This window comes from Mustelus asterias, chromosome 21 (genome assembly GCF_964213995.1).
Source record: "Mustelus asterias chromosome 21, sMusAst1.hap1.1, whole genome shotgun sequence".
NCBI classification, from domain to species: domain Eukaryota; kingdom Metazoa; phylum Chordata; class Chondrichthyes; order Carcharhiniformes; family Triakidae; genus Mustelus; species Mustelus asterias.
The window spans coordinates 17,655,696-17,670,273 of NC_135821.1; the positions used below are offsets into that span (position 1 = coordinate 17,655,696).

Below are 14,578 nucleotides of genomic sequence, written 5' to 3' on the forward strand. Positions count from 1 at the left end.
TACAAAGCTTTTACATTAGAATAGAATCATAGAATTCCTACAGTGCAGAAGGAGGCCATTCGGCCATCGAGCCTGCACCGATAATAGCCCTATCCCCGTAACCCCACATATTTATCCTGTTAATCCCCTGACACTAAGGAGCAATTTAATACGGCCCATCAACCTAACCTGCATATCTTCGGAGTGTGGGAGGAAACAGGAGCACCTGAAGGAAACCCACACAGACACGGGGTGAGCGTGCAAACTTCACACAGATAGTGACCTGAGGCCGGAATTGAATCCAGGCCCCTGGCGCCGTGAGGCAGCAGTGCTAACCACTGTGCCGCCTATTACTAGATTATGCTGAGCTATCTCATATGAGCAAGTTACTAGAATAAACTGGTTTTCAGTTCTCAAAGAATGCGACCCTGTTGGATCAGACGTCTGGTGCTTTGAAATACAAACCTTTGGGAACAGTGACTTTCTTCAGGCACTGTGGACCATGTTAGACATACTGTAGCGATGTAAAAAAGAAAAGAATGAATGAATGGCTGGAATTTATGGCTGCTCACACTGGTGGGATCTTCTGGTCCTGCCTCCTCCCCCTCCCCCCCCCCCCCGCCGCCGCCGCCTCCAATGGGTTTCCCGGAGGCGAGAGGTGGGTGCATTCAATCAGAAACCCCGCTGACAATGCCGGGAACAGAAGATCCCGTTGCCAGCGCATGGCGGGCCACGTCCACTGCCAAAGTGCACGGATAATCCCACTCATAGATTGTCAACTTTCAAATAGTCCTGGTACTTCAGATACTCGACACAGACAGGAATATAAAAGAGAGACTAAAGGCAGGCAAACATGAGGATGAAATCACCTTTAGCATTTTTGACTATTATAGCAGGAGACAAAATCAGAACAGGCAAATGAAAGAAACCAAAGGAACAGTTAATGGGTGCTTGCAGTGTGACTCAAAGTATCATTAAGTGGTAAACTGCCCAAAATTAAATGGCAGGGTCCTCAAAATTATATATTACAAAGAGAATTTTGAGTGATAGGATGAAGGTGATGATGAGTTCAAATAAATGTCCGATTGGTAATGGAGATTAATTTGGCAATGACAAGTTCAGAGACATGCTTGAAAAATATGAATATCATGATCATGAGTCCCGCAGCTGAAACTCCTTTCAGCAATGAACTTTGTGAAATGAATCATGAGATCAATGAAATATTGCATAAAATTTTAGGAGCTTTAGTTCGGTAATGAATGCGTTCATCATGAATCCCTTTAATTGTGCAGAACTAGATAGTGCTTGTACTTCAACAGTATGTGGGACAAATTGATGAAATGTTTCCCTGATTCACTAAGTATTGAGGACTAAGAGATTATGAAGGTCCTACTTGTTTTAGCTTTGGTGACAATGCATCGAGGCCATTAAGGAAATTTAATTCCATATAAAATAGCTGAAGAGAGGCTATTTTCTAAGTACTGATGTAACCTATGTTGAGCAAACCTCCTGTGAAAAATAGACAAATGAAGCTTGACGTGGAGCACAGAAAGGCAATTATTTTTGAAAGTCAGTTGATTTGTAGTTTATGCAGATAGGACATTATTGTGTTCCCATAACAAAATCTGATGTTTCTCCATTAGAGAAGGGTGGACAAGTATTAATGAAATCAGGTAATAAGATTCATGAAGTAACAAAGACAATTTGCTCACCCTACTTGTCAATGGTTAAAATAGTGTGGTTGGTGAAGAATATGCAGGGAAAAAGAAGGGTTTAATGAAAAGTGTCAAATGTGTAAAAAAAAAAGTATCAGTGAACACAACCCCATTCTATTTAAGTTAAATATTGATTGAATGTTCAGGATGATGGCCAAGAAGTGAGGTTCATGGGCTGGTAGAGTGGAGTGAAAGAATAAAGTGTAAGGAAGCCCAGTGTGATTAATAATGGCGAATTTAGAAGTAGATTAAGAAAATGATCATATACCACGGAAAACGTTTCTGATGATCCAAGAAGGAAATGTTACAGTCATAGTCTGGGAGACATAAAAGTGGAAGTAGAGGCTGTAACTTGAATAGATTGGGCAATGAATTAAAGGCCCCGGAATAATCTTGCAACAGAACTAGAAGCCAAAGTCCAAATGTCTGTGAAGTTTAGGTGACTGCCTATAACCTTGAAGATAAATTAGGAAAAGAGGCTAAACAAAAGGAGTTAGATATTTGGAAAGAGTTTGAGTTTATTCTGAGGTACCAGATTATGGTCAAATCAGTTTGTCACTGGATTGCTCTACAGAAGACCAGCATGAACTCAATGGGCTGAGTGGCCTCCTTCTGTACAGTAATGACTAAGCGAATTTGAACTGAAAACATCCTTGGGCGGAATTTTCCCATCTTGCCCACCACAGGAATCGTAGCATGTGGGACACGGACATGCAAAGGTCTGTTGACCTCAGGCGGGATTTTCCGGTCTTGGGCCGGCGCGGCCAGAAATCCCACCCTTGTATCATAGAATCTCTACAGTGCAGAAGGAGGCCATTCAGCCCATCGAACCTGCAACACTGACAATCCCACCTCAGCCCTATCCCCGTAACCCCATGTATTTACCATGCTAACCCCCCTGACACTAAGGGGCAATTCAGCATGGCCAATCCACCTAACTTGCACATTTTGGAGTGTGGGAGGAAGCCAGGGCACCCGGAGGAAACCCACGTAGACACGGGGAGAGTGTCCAAACTCCACACAGACAGTGACCCAAGGTCGGAATTGAACCTGGGTCTCTGGCGCTGTGAGGCAGCAGTGCTAACCACTGTGCCACGTGCTGCCCTTGTAAATGGGAGATAAAAGACTATATTCTCGCAATTTTGAAGAGGACGATACAAATGTGAGAGTGGATTTTAAAACAGTTAGAAAAGTCATCTTGAAATCTTTTTACCCCTTTCGATCACATCTCCATAGCTGCAAGTCTGCAGGGCAACAGTTTACAGAGAGAAGTGTTCCCAATCCACCCACAGCAGCTGCAGATCAGGAAAGCCAGGGAAACGAAATAATAGATGTTTTATAAATAAAGGTAGAGTACTAAAGCAAGGAGGCTGGGCGAACCTTTATAAGTCTTGGAATGCTGTGTCCGATTCAGGGCACCACAGATGTTAAGGAGAGGATACAGAGGAGATTTACTAAACTGAGAACAGGGACGAATAACTTCAGTTATCTGGAGAGAGTAGAGAAGCTGGGATTATTGTCCTTGGATCAGAGAAGGTTAAGAGGAGATTCAGCAGAGGCGTTTAAAGTCTAAACAGGCTAAAGTCCAACAGATTTATTTGGAATCACAAGCTTTCGGAGCACTCGTGATTCCAATTAAACCAATATTTTTGAGACAATTTAAGAATAGTATTTCCTGCCTTTACCCAGGAGTTCAGTCAAAAAACCAGTGCCAGGAATTTCCATTGTGGTTTCACCAATATTCAGGTGATCGCATTGAGAAATCAGCAGAAAATTTACGTGAAGGCTTCCAACATAATCAGTTCATGCCCAAACGCAGCAAGACATGGACAATATCCAGGCTTGGGCTTTCAAGTGGCAGCTAACATTGACGCCACACAAGTGCCAGGCAATGACCAAATCCAGCAAGTCAGGATCTAACCATCATCACCCCTTGACATTCAATGGCATTACCATTGCTGAATCCCCCCCTACTGACAGCCTGGGAGTTACTATTGATCAGAGACTGGACTGGATTAGGCATAATAAATATGTGGCTACCAAAGCAGGTCAGAGGCTAGGGATCCTGTGGCGGGTAATTCAGGGTGGCACGGTGGCACAGTGGTTAGCACTCACAGCACCAGGGACCCGGGTTCAATTCCCGGCTCGGGTCACTGTGTGGAATTTGCACATTCTCCTTGTGTCTATGTGGGTTTCCTCCCACAGTCTGAAAGATGTGCTGGTTAGGTGCATTGGCCATGCTAACTTTTCCCTCAGTGTACTTGAACAGATGCTGGAGTGTGGTGACTAGGGGATTTTCACAGTAACTTCATATAAGCCTACTTGTGACACTAATAAATAAACTTTAAATTTAAACTTAAACCTGATTCCTCAAAGCCTGCCCACCATCTTCATGGCACAAGTCAGGAGTGTAATGGGATAGTCTCCACTCGCCTGGATGAGGTGCAGCTCCAACAACACTCAAGAAGCTCAACACCATCCAGGATAAAGCAGCCCTCTTGATTGCTACCCCTTCCACAATCATTAAATTCCTCCACCACCAATGAACAGTGGCAGTGTCTGTACCATTTACTAGATGCATTGCAGGAAGTCATCAAGATTCCTTAGGCAGCACCTGCCAAACCCGCGACCACTACCATCTGGAAGGATAAGAGTAGCAGATACCTGGGAACACCACCACCTCCAGGTCATTCACCACCCTGACTTGGACATATAATAGCTGTTCCTTCACTGTCGCCAGGTCAAAATCCTGGATTCCAGGGACTGCACCAGTTCAAGAAGGCAGCTCACCACTACCTTCCCAAGGGCAACCAGGGATGGGCAATAAATGCTGGCCTCGCCAGTGATGCCCACATCCCGTAAAATGAATTTAAAAAAACATAAATAATTACATATTTCACCAATGAAGTTGTTTTTCATGTGAATAGAAGCTTTATTAAGGTATTTTTGCACGGGTAAACCTCAGCCACTTTGAAAATCCTGGGTTTAAACTTGATATTAACTGCTTGAGGGAGATGAGGCAGTCTGAGTAAGCACATAATGTGGTATGACATGACAGGTTCTGGATTGGGGAGGTTTATTTACTCAGTGTCAAAGGAATTTTGATTTCCTTTCTGAGTCTTTCCAAGTGACCAAGTCTTTCCAAGTGAGTTGCAGAATTGTCTTTTTTTTAATCAGGTAATATTTCTGATGTTGTCAACTGTTCCGTTTCAGTTCAGAGGCACTTAATCAGAGACAGTTGGAAAGAGTTACTGAGAGGCACAGAGAGAGGAGGGGGTTACAGAGAGAGGATTAGTAGTGGAGAAATAGGACGTGGGTCAAGAGAGCGATAGATGCAAGAAGAGTAGAGAGAAACAGAAAGAGAGGGAAAGAAGGTGATTGATGTTGGATCCTAATTCCATCCCCCACTTCCTGGCTTTTCCAGGGGTGGGATTGAAAGTGTGTCGGGTCCCTCTTGGATCTGTCAGTCAGCAATTAGGAAGTGGTTGATGGAGATAAGAAGGCCTGTTTTAACTCTGAATCCTGGATCTTCCAGCTAGGAGACCTGTCTCCAGACTTGTCAGCAACTTGCCAGGCACTGCGTGTGTGCACAGTGGGAAGAGCTGCTTCAGTGAAACTGACAAGCTGGGAAGGCTTTGATTAGTTAGACTGAAGAGCTCCAGCCATGGCCATTGAGAGTCCAAAACACTTCTCCTCTCAGAGAGTGCTTCCACTGCTTGACAGGTGATTGCCAACTGCTCAGAAGGCACTCACTCAACTGGCACTTCACTCACCGTCAGCTGCACATGCCTACTGCCAGCCTTTTCCATGACTGGGGCACAATTTATGCACTCTATCACTCACCTCTGCTGAGGGGCATTAGCAGAGGCCACGCCGCCACCAACTGCATTTACTACCTTCTCCTTGCCCTCCACGGATGGGATGGACATTGAAATCTAGCTGGAAAGAGATGAGACCCCCCAACACAAGGTGTACAGGCAGAGGATCATTGGTGGCTGTTTCTCCACATGCACCAGTGACGTAGGAGGTTCCAATTTTCATGGCTGGTCTCTGCTGACATCTACAGCCTCCCAGAACAAGAACTAATTCCCAATGGAACAGGCGAGCAGGTGGGAAATGTTGCCAGTGGCCGATAATGACCTGACATCAAAAAATTCAAATGCTGGTGGTCCTTTCTAACCCATTCCAGGACCGTTTAATTAGAAACTCTTCCTTTGAAAGAATGGATATGTCATCCTAGCCACCCTTCCTGATTGGTCATGGACCTACTTTGCCCTGGGAAAGAGTAACAACCAGGTGAGCAAATCAGGGTTCCGGGCTCAAGGATAGTCCCATCATTCCAGCAGGAACTAAGTGAGAAGATAAGGCCCAGAGATATACACAGGAGAAAAGCATATTGTGAGTGTGACAGAGGAACTGGGGAGGAGGGTATGGTTGGAATAGACGAAGGCTGAAATAATTATTACCCAGTGGTTGAATAATCCACAGAAGAATGTCCAGTTTGGGATGGAAAAGTCACAACTTCAAAGATGGGTGAAATTTGGTGAAATTTGGTGAAAAAGTAAGAGTTGTGTTTATGTTCCAGGTTTTAATGTCACATTGAATGCAACATTTCATGGCTTTGACACAGCTATGTATTTCGTCAACGGCTGCCCCACCAGTACCTGTGAAGGTGTGGAGAATCTGAAAAAGTTATATGTGAGTACATCGGTAGTCAAAACTGTTTAGTTCTGAGCCACGAACCTGTGCCAGGGTCCTGCCTATTTATTCAATAGGGTACAACACACTAGTGGCAGTGCCAAGTGATGGTACTTCATAATTCATTACAGCTCCAACCCTAATCTCCAAAAGGAGATCTTGTCATGCTGTAATTGCAGTTTATCCATTAGTTGGAGGTCTAGGCAGAGTTGTATGGAGCTTGGAGTCAGTTACACAAATCCAGAACTGATTGCATTCACGAGGCTTGTTCTATTTTATTAAACGCACTAACAACAGAAGCTTTTGCGGATAAATAGCACAGGTGTACTCTTTCTGTGCCATTTCTTTGCAGCTTTCTCCATTTTCATCAAATCCACTATCACCCCAATACCTGCTCACCTAACTTGGCTACCAATTAAGCAACATTGTAATTTTAAGATTCCCATCCTTGTTTTCAAACCCCTCCAGCCCCACGACCCACTGATCTTATCTAATTCTGGCCACTTTATTCCTGATTTGAATGACTCCACCATTGGCGGCTGTCCTTTCAAATGTTTGGCACCAAGCTCTGGAATTTCCTCCCTAAACCTCCACCTCTATCCATCTCCTCCCAAATGTCCTCCCTAAACCTCTCCACCTCCCTATTGCTTTCCTCCTTGAAGATATTCCATAAACCCTAATTCCTCGGTCAAAAGTTTGGACATTTGGCCAAATGCCTCCTTATAATCACTCAACGTCAAATTTGGTTCTTTAAGGCTCTTGTGAAGTACTTTGGGACATTTCATTATATTAAGCTGCTATGTAAATATAAGTTATTGTTGTTCCCATGATGGAAGTGGTGTAGTTTCCATGCGCCAGGCAGATTTCTTGAGGTCACTTACCCAAGTGACTATCTCTCACGTGTGGGTCGTGATATTAAGCATCAACTGGCTGCCACAGCCTCTGTTAAGAGCTATAGTGAAAGCACCTGCCCTGTCCCTCTTAGAACAAAGGTATATGAAACCTTTAGAACCAAGATTGGGGGATTCTACAGTGCAGAAGGAGGCCATTCAACCCATCGAGTCTACACCAACCACAATCAGGCCCTATTCCCATAAACCCCATATATTTACCCTGCTAATCCCCCTGACACTAGGGCCAATTTCACATGGCCAATCAATCTAACCTGCACATCTTTGGACCGTAGCAGGAAACTGGAGCACCCGGAGGAAACCCACGCAGACACAGGGAGAATGTGCAAACTCCACACAGACAGTGACCCGAGGTCGGAATTGAACCTGGGTTCCTGGTGCTGTGAGGCAGCGGTGCTAACCACTGTGCCACCATGCCGCCCCATTGAGACCAAAACAGCAAGTCTTAGGGCATCAAATGGGCAATAAATGGGCAATAAATCAGGAATAAGATGGGCAATAAATGAAAGATCGTCAGATTCTCAAGGACAAATAAATTAAACCTTGCCAATCAAAGACTGATCCGATATGGGAGATTCAAAGGGATCACATCGAACACGTTGACCATCTCTCTTCCTGAAAGTGATTTGTTTCACCTCCTCACAAAAATTCTGTGGTCCTCTCTTGGCTCTGTCTGCTTTCTCTTTGTGTCTGCATCTGTGTGCTAATCACTTTCACCCTCCGGCTCATCTGCTTGTAGCTCTCCTTTGTGTCTGGCAGCCATGTGGCTTCCATCTTAATTTCCTTGTGAAATGAGGCGGCACGGTGGCACAGTGGTTAGCACTGCTGCCTCACAGTGCTAGGGACGCAGGTTCGATTCCTGGCTTGGGTCGCTGTCTCTGTGGATTCTGCACGTTCTCCCTGTGTCTGCATGGGTTTCCTTCGGGTGCTCCGGTTTCCTCCCACATTCCGAAAAACATGCTGGTTAGGTGCATTGACCATGCTAAATTCTCCCTCAGTGTATCCAAACAGGCGCCGGAGTGTGGCGACGAGGGGATTTTCACAGTAATTTCATTGCAGTGTTAATGTAAGCATACCTGTGACACTAATAAATAAACTTTAAAAAGTTCCATCTTCTCACCACGTTCTGGGTGGACATTCGACAAATTGTTGCATTATTTGCAAAACACTAGCGTGAATTATTTCACAATTGTGCGGTGGCATCTTGTAACTGAACACACAGTGAAAGGAGAAGGTGGGCTGCAGACAATCAGACTGACAACTTCTGACTTTGATTCTTTTTATTCCTGAATCTAGATGGCCAAGCAATTGGGCTGTGCAGTTCTGGGCCCAACATGCACCTACGCAACCTTTCAAATTGTCTCGTAAGTCTTTGCCACCTTATCGTGTGAGTTGATCTGTGTGTTTGAGTGGAGAGGCACACAGTATTTTTGTCATAGTGTTTGCAATGCTTTATTTTAAAACTTGAGGGGAGAGACACACGGATTATCCATGTACTGGTGGAGAGTGCTGTAAGTGCACCAAGCTCACTGACCTTTTTCACTGCATAATTAGGTGGCTACCTTACCCTGGAGGCTGGAAGAGATGGCAATGTGCATCACTAGTCAGCCTTCATTACTGAAGGAGGTTGTATGGTAAATTAGTGTATTGCATTGATAGAAAGGCGGGACAAGTAGGGGTTCATGTCTTTTGAAGATGAAAAAGCAAGTTGAGAAGGCTGTTAAAAAAACAGATGGGATCCTGGGCTTTATAAGTAGAGAGATATGGCCATTGAGGTAGAAAGCACGAGTTAGGATATTTCCCTGCTGGTCAGATCTCTCTCCTTTAAAAGGCACCCCACTTGTCATTTTTTCATTCTGGGAAGATAGGGGCAGGATGGAATCGATGGAGGGTTAAATTCAGAATAAGTCTGCAAAGCAGAAATAATTCTGCCCCGGATATCAACCTTAAAACTCACTTCTTCAAGTTTATTTTGTCTTTGGAGGTGGTTTGGAGGAGGCCAGGGAGGTGCCCAAGTACCGAAGTAGGTTGATAAGGAAGCCTTCCTCTGTTCTCTGATACTCTGGCCCATTTTATGAAAAGCTGTTGGGTCCTCTTAGCCTCACCCTTCTCTCTCCATGCCCTCCATAATCCCCCAATGCTTTCCTGAACCCCCCCTCATATTCCACACCACTCAATGCCCCTCATACCTCCATGCCACTTCCACATCCTCATTCCCAAATATATCCTTGTACCCCATCCATTGTCTATCATGGGCAAACCTCAGATCCATGTAGAGATGAAAAAAATGTAACTTCTAACAATCTAAGTGAGCTCTCAATCATATACTCATGATACTGAAAAAAACTCATTCATGAAATCCATTCAGAATGTTTAAATCCCTTCAATAGTCAATCTGTTGTAAAAAAACAAATAAACTTCTATTCACTAACAATGTCCAAGACAGTTAATCCTTTAATAGACTCTTAATACAGTATGAACTCAGCCCCATCTTACTGAGATGAGTGGTTTGGGGCTTTTAAAACTCAGCCAAGCATTCACAACAGGCTCAGTTATAATAACAATCCAAGGAGAAATGTCAACAACAAAATCTATTGAAGTTGCAGGAACAGGTGGCAAGTTGGTTTTTATAGGTTACACCAGATGGCTTGTCAATCCATGAACTTCAGTAGTGGACGTCTTCTCCAACTGAAAGCTGCAGCCTTGTTTTTTCATTTTTAAAGGGCCAGGGATTTAAATAGCTTCAAACCATGACACTTAAGCACACCTTATTCACCGTTCAAGAGTGTCTATATTTCCTTCATAAATTTGTGCTTCCCATATTGCAGGTTAAGACCCCTGGGACAGCGGGAATGGGGTACAGTACAGCACAGGAAACAGGCCCTTCGGCCCTCCAACCCGGCACTAATTTCAAAGGGTCCTGCTGAGCTTGGGTTTTCTGCCTATGTGATTCATGGCCCTGCCCATTCCCCTTGCCAGCAAAAATGGGTCCTGCTGGAAATGGGGTGGGACTTCTGCACCCACCATTTTTAAAGGTTTCTGGAGTCGACCCGACTCTGCTAAATCCGGCTCATAGAGTGCAAAATCAAGGAAGTAATGGTAAACCTTGATAAATCACTGGTATATCATTTAAAAAAAACTTGCACTTATGCAGAGACTTTCCAGGTGGCCCAAAAGTCTTCAGAGAGGGTGAAGAGAAGATTTGATCTTATGATACTGGAGATCTGGTACTTCAGTTACATGGACAAACCAGAGAAGTTAGAGTTGTTCTTTTTAGAGAAGAGAAAGATGAGAGATTTATAGAGGTGTTTAAGATTATGAGGAGCTTTGATAGAATAAATAAGGGGAATCGATAACCAAAGGATACAGATTTGAGGTATTTGGCAGAAGAATCAGATGTGAGATACAGAGAATTTTACTGACATTATGATCTGGAATGCATGACCTGAAAGGGTGGTGATTCAATTAAAACTTTCAAAGAGATACTAAATGAACACTTACATTAGAAAAAAAATCATGGCGATGAAAGTGAGATGGTTGGATATTTCCCTCAATGGACCAACATAGGTCTGATGGGTCAAATGGCATATATCATTCTATAATTGTATAGCTTCCTTGATGGATCAGTGGTTACATGAGTACAGTGGTGCTGAACTAGATAGGAGACAGTCTCAAGTTCGTATCAAGGTCTGTACTAAGCACTGTATTTACTCAGGGAAATTTCAGGCAGAAATAATCATTATTTTTCACTTCCATTGCCTTGTAGTGGTGAAATGACATTTTTATTGAAAAGTAATGTATTTTTTTAAGTTTTCTTTTTTTTTACACGTCCTACTGTCCCTCTCGTGTTCATTAGTTATATATAGTGCATAGTGAGTCAATAGGTGTAGAAGTGCCATAGCTTGGCACTGGGGGCATGGGGAGGACCTTTTGAACTCAGCTTTTAAAAGGTCCCCTATGCAGACTAGGGTTCGTGACTCTTATGATGGATTGTGAACCGCAACTCTTTAAAAACCTGGTTCGACTCAATGGAGATTACAGAGGAGTAGGACAAGTCTATCTCTGCAATGTTTGCAATCTCTCCCACTGTTTGGGAGTGCACTCTTGACAGGAACCAGCCTGTCCCCTTTAAAGGCACTCCCAAAAAGCAGGCATCCTGGGAATGGGGTCAGGAGCCCTAGAAATGGGACCCACCTGACACTTTTAAAGGGCTCCCAGGTCATCTTGATTTAGTGAAAATTCAGGCTATTGTATATGGGGAGACTTGGCCTCAGTTGGTAGTCCCTCAATTAATCCCCTCCTTATACTCAAATGGGGAGATACCGGAGGGCCAGCGGCACCCAATGGAATTGAACAATAGTGAGGAGTCGTGCCTTTGACAAGAATGACATACAGCACCATTAAACCCAGTAAAATACCTCAAGGCACTTCACAGGAGCGTGATCAAACCAAATTTTACAACAAGACATATGAATAGATAATAAGACAGATGACCAAAAGCTTGATCAAAGAAGTGGTCCTAAGTGTTGTCTTACAGGAGGAGAGCGAGGTAGAGGAATAGACAGGTTCAGACAGGGAATTCCAGCGCTTGAAGCCGAGGCAGTTGAAGACACAGCTCCCAGTGACGATGCGATGAAAATCAAACATGTGCAAGGAGCTAGATGTAAAGAAATGACGAGGGACAAAGGTAGCCAAAAAGGATAGAAAAAGCAACAAAAAATGTGAAATAAACAATATCAGTATAAACTCATTTGTCCTTTACTTGTCAGGCTGGATACCTTTTTGGAGATCCCCATCATCTCTGCCGGAAGCTTTGGGTTATCCTGTGATTATAAACCCAACGTGACTCGGATCATGCCTACAGCTAGGAAACTCTCCGACTTCTTCGTATCGTTCTGGCAATATCAGAGCGTGATAAAGCCGCACAAGTGGGACTCGACTTACATTTACAAAAAAAATGAAACAACGGAACCCTGTTTCTGGTGGGTGGCTTTGATAAATTTCGCCTCTAAATAAGATCTCTCCCATGCTATTCGCTACTCTGCCTAATTGGATCTAACCTCCAGAACTTAGAGGCTCCAATTTTAACATGAGATTGAACTTTATTCCAAGGGCCAACTGGCTTCTGTCTCCACTTGACAATGACTATAGTTACTGAACAAAATTGAAGAATTATGCATAGTGTGTTTTTAAGATGGTTGTTGAGGCCCAGATCAGAAACTCCAAGGTATTTTGTGAAGTTAGCCTGTACCTTAACTTCTACATTTGGTTTTGGCATGAGGGTGGGCATAAGATATTTCACTCCAGGTATGATTCAAGTGATTCACTAGGAAGCTTTTACCAAAGCAAACTTTATTTAAGAACCCAGTTAGAAAATAGCAAAAAAGAATTAGCATAACTTTTACCAATTATAATCCTTACACATGGCAAAGTATAATTGGGTATCTCTCTTGTTCCAATTTAAAGCAATACCCCATAAACAAACATCCTTCTTCAAAACCAGTTAGCCCAAAAACAAGTATGCTCATGTGATGCTGGATTTTCAACCTTTTAACACTTCTGGACAGAGATCCAGATAGCAGTTTCCAGAGAAGGATAAATCCTCAAAACTTCAGTTAAGTAAATTTAGTCTCTGGTAGCTCCCAGTCTCCAGACTTCAGAGATAGAAAAGACTACCTCTCTCTCTGCAGCTTCCAAAACAACGACTCTCAGAGAAAGATCCACTCTCATACAGCAGAATCTCCAAGAAAGAAACTTATCTCCTGGCAGATCCCAGTCTCCAACATCAGAGAGGAAAAAGAGAGACTCTGCTCCCTCTCAACTCCAAAAGCAGCATCTAAGCTTGAATATTCTGTGTAAGCCCAGCTTCTCTGTCACATGACCGTACCTGCCAATTATCCCAATCAAGCCCCACTCTGCAAAATCCCTGGGGAAAACAGCAAAACAGCATTAGTTCAGATTAAAACCAACATTCTAGCTATTAGAAGCAATTATGCTGCTGCAGCAACAATACCAGATGCCGGTAGGGAGAACGCTTCCAAACGCATCTAACTGCTACAACAGATCCTGCATGAGAACATTGCTCAAATACATTTCTTAAAGACACAGTGTAATCACATGGTCCATTGGGCTTGATGGGCCAATGGCTTTTTCTCGTTCAGTAGTTACCAGTAGAATTGAGAGATATTTACATCAAGTGTATTTAGGTTCAGAGAATACAGAGAACCCAAAAGCCCACATATTTATATGTCAGCGTGGAAAGACAGTACATCACCTTGTGCACAAATACTGCAGAGACTAGGCTGTCAGAGGTAGAGGGTTTTCCATCTCAGTCACAAGTGATCTGGATACTGGCAGGAAAATGAGATGTTTTTCTCAGGTTTTAATTTGTGCCTCAGAGGCAACAAACCTGATGTCCCAGAAAGATAAATGTAAGCGTGAACTCTGTGGCGATTGTTAGGTCCATTACCTTATGATCGTCTAAATCAGTGGTTCCCAAAGGGTGCGGCGCGCCACACTGGTGCGGCGAGAGAGGATGGCAAGTGTGGCGGGAAGATTCAAGGACAATCAAAGAAACATTTAAACATGGATAGATATTTTTCCAAAGTGAGAGCAAGAGCATCAAGTGATGCATTGTTTTATACTTTCTGGATGTCCCATGATCATATTATAAAGTAATTGTGTTCTATGTTATGAATCAAGCACTGCGAGGAGTTGTTTTTTTTGTTTTTGAATGTATTTCTTATCAATAAAAAATTCGGTGTGGCGCGAGCAAATTTTTATTCCGAAAGTGCGGCCCAGTGAAAAAAGTTTGGGAACCACTGGTCTAAATCATAAAAGTGCTTTTTTGTCACAACAGATTCTAACAGGCATCCTTATCCACTTTGTGAAGGGCACAGCCTGTCACATGGTTCCAGCATTGCGCACTTTAGTTCAGTAAATGGGCAGAAATATCAACTGGAGTAAACCAAGAGGAACAATTCCAACCACAGTTTTGCTGAAAGTTTCTTGGAAAGGCTGCATTGTACTGCAGCACCAAGTGACGGATGGTCTTGCTCCTATTCCCTCCTTCCCGTATCCCAACATGTGTCAGTTTGGCTCATTTGGCAGCAATCAAATCTCTGAGTCATAAGAATGTGGGTTGAAGGCCCACTCCTGGGCGTGACTACATGACCTAAGCTGACAATTCAGTGCAGAAATCAGGGAGCACTGTGCTGAATTGTCAGCCTAGACTATGCAGTCATGCTCAGGAGAGGAGCTTAAACACATTGAGGA

General features: G+C 43.5%; 1 protein-coding gene across 1 annotated transcript in view; it reads left to right on the forward strand.

Annotated features, from left to right (window-relative positions):
• Positions 1-1,070: 1,070 nt before the first annotated feature.
• The window catches only part of LOC144509518 (guanylyl cyclase C-like), an 89,796-nt gene continuing 76,288 nt past the window's right edge, over positions 1,071-14,578 (forward strand). Inside the window, exons 1-5 of the mRNA XM_078238425.1 lie at positions 1,071-1,231; positions 3,359-3,582; positions 6,280-6,392; positions 8,600-8,667; positions 12,073-12,285. Of these exons, the coding sequence (XP_078094551.1) occupies positions 1,071-1,231; positions 3,359-3,582; positions 6,280-6,392; positions 8,600-8,667; positions 12,073-12,285 (779 nt within the window). The remainder of the gene's footprint in view (positions 1,232-3,358; positions 3,583-6,279; positions 6,393-8,599; positions 8,668-12,072; positions 12,286-14,578) is intronic.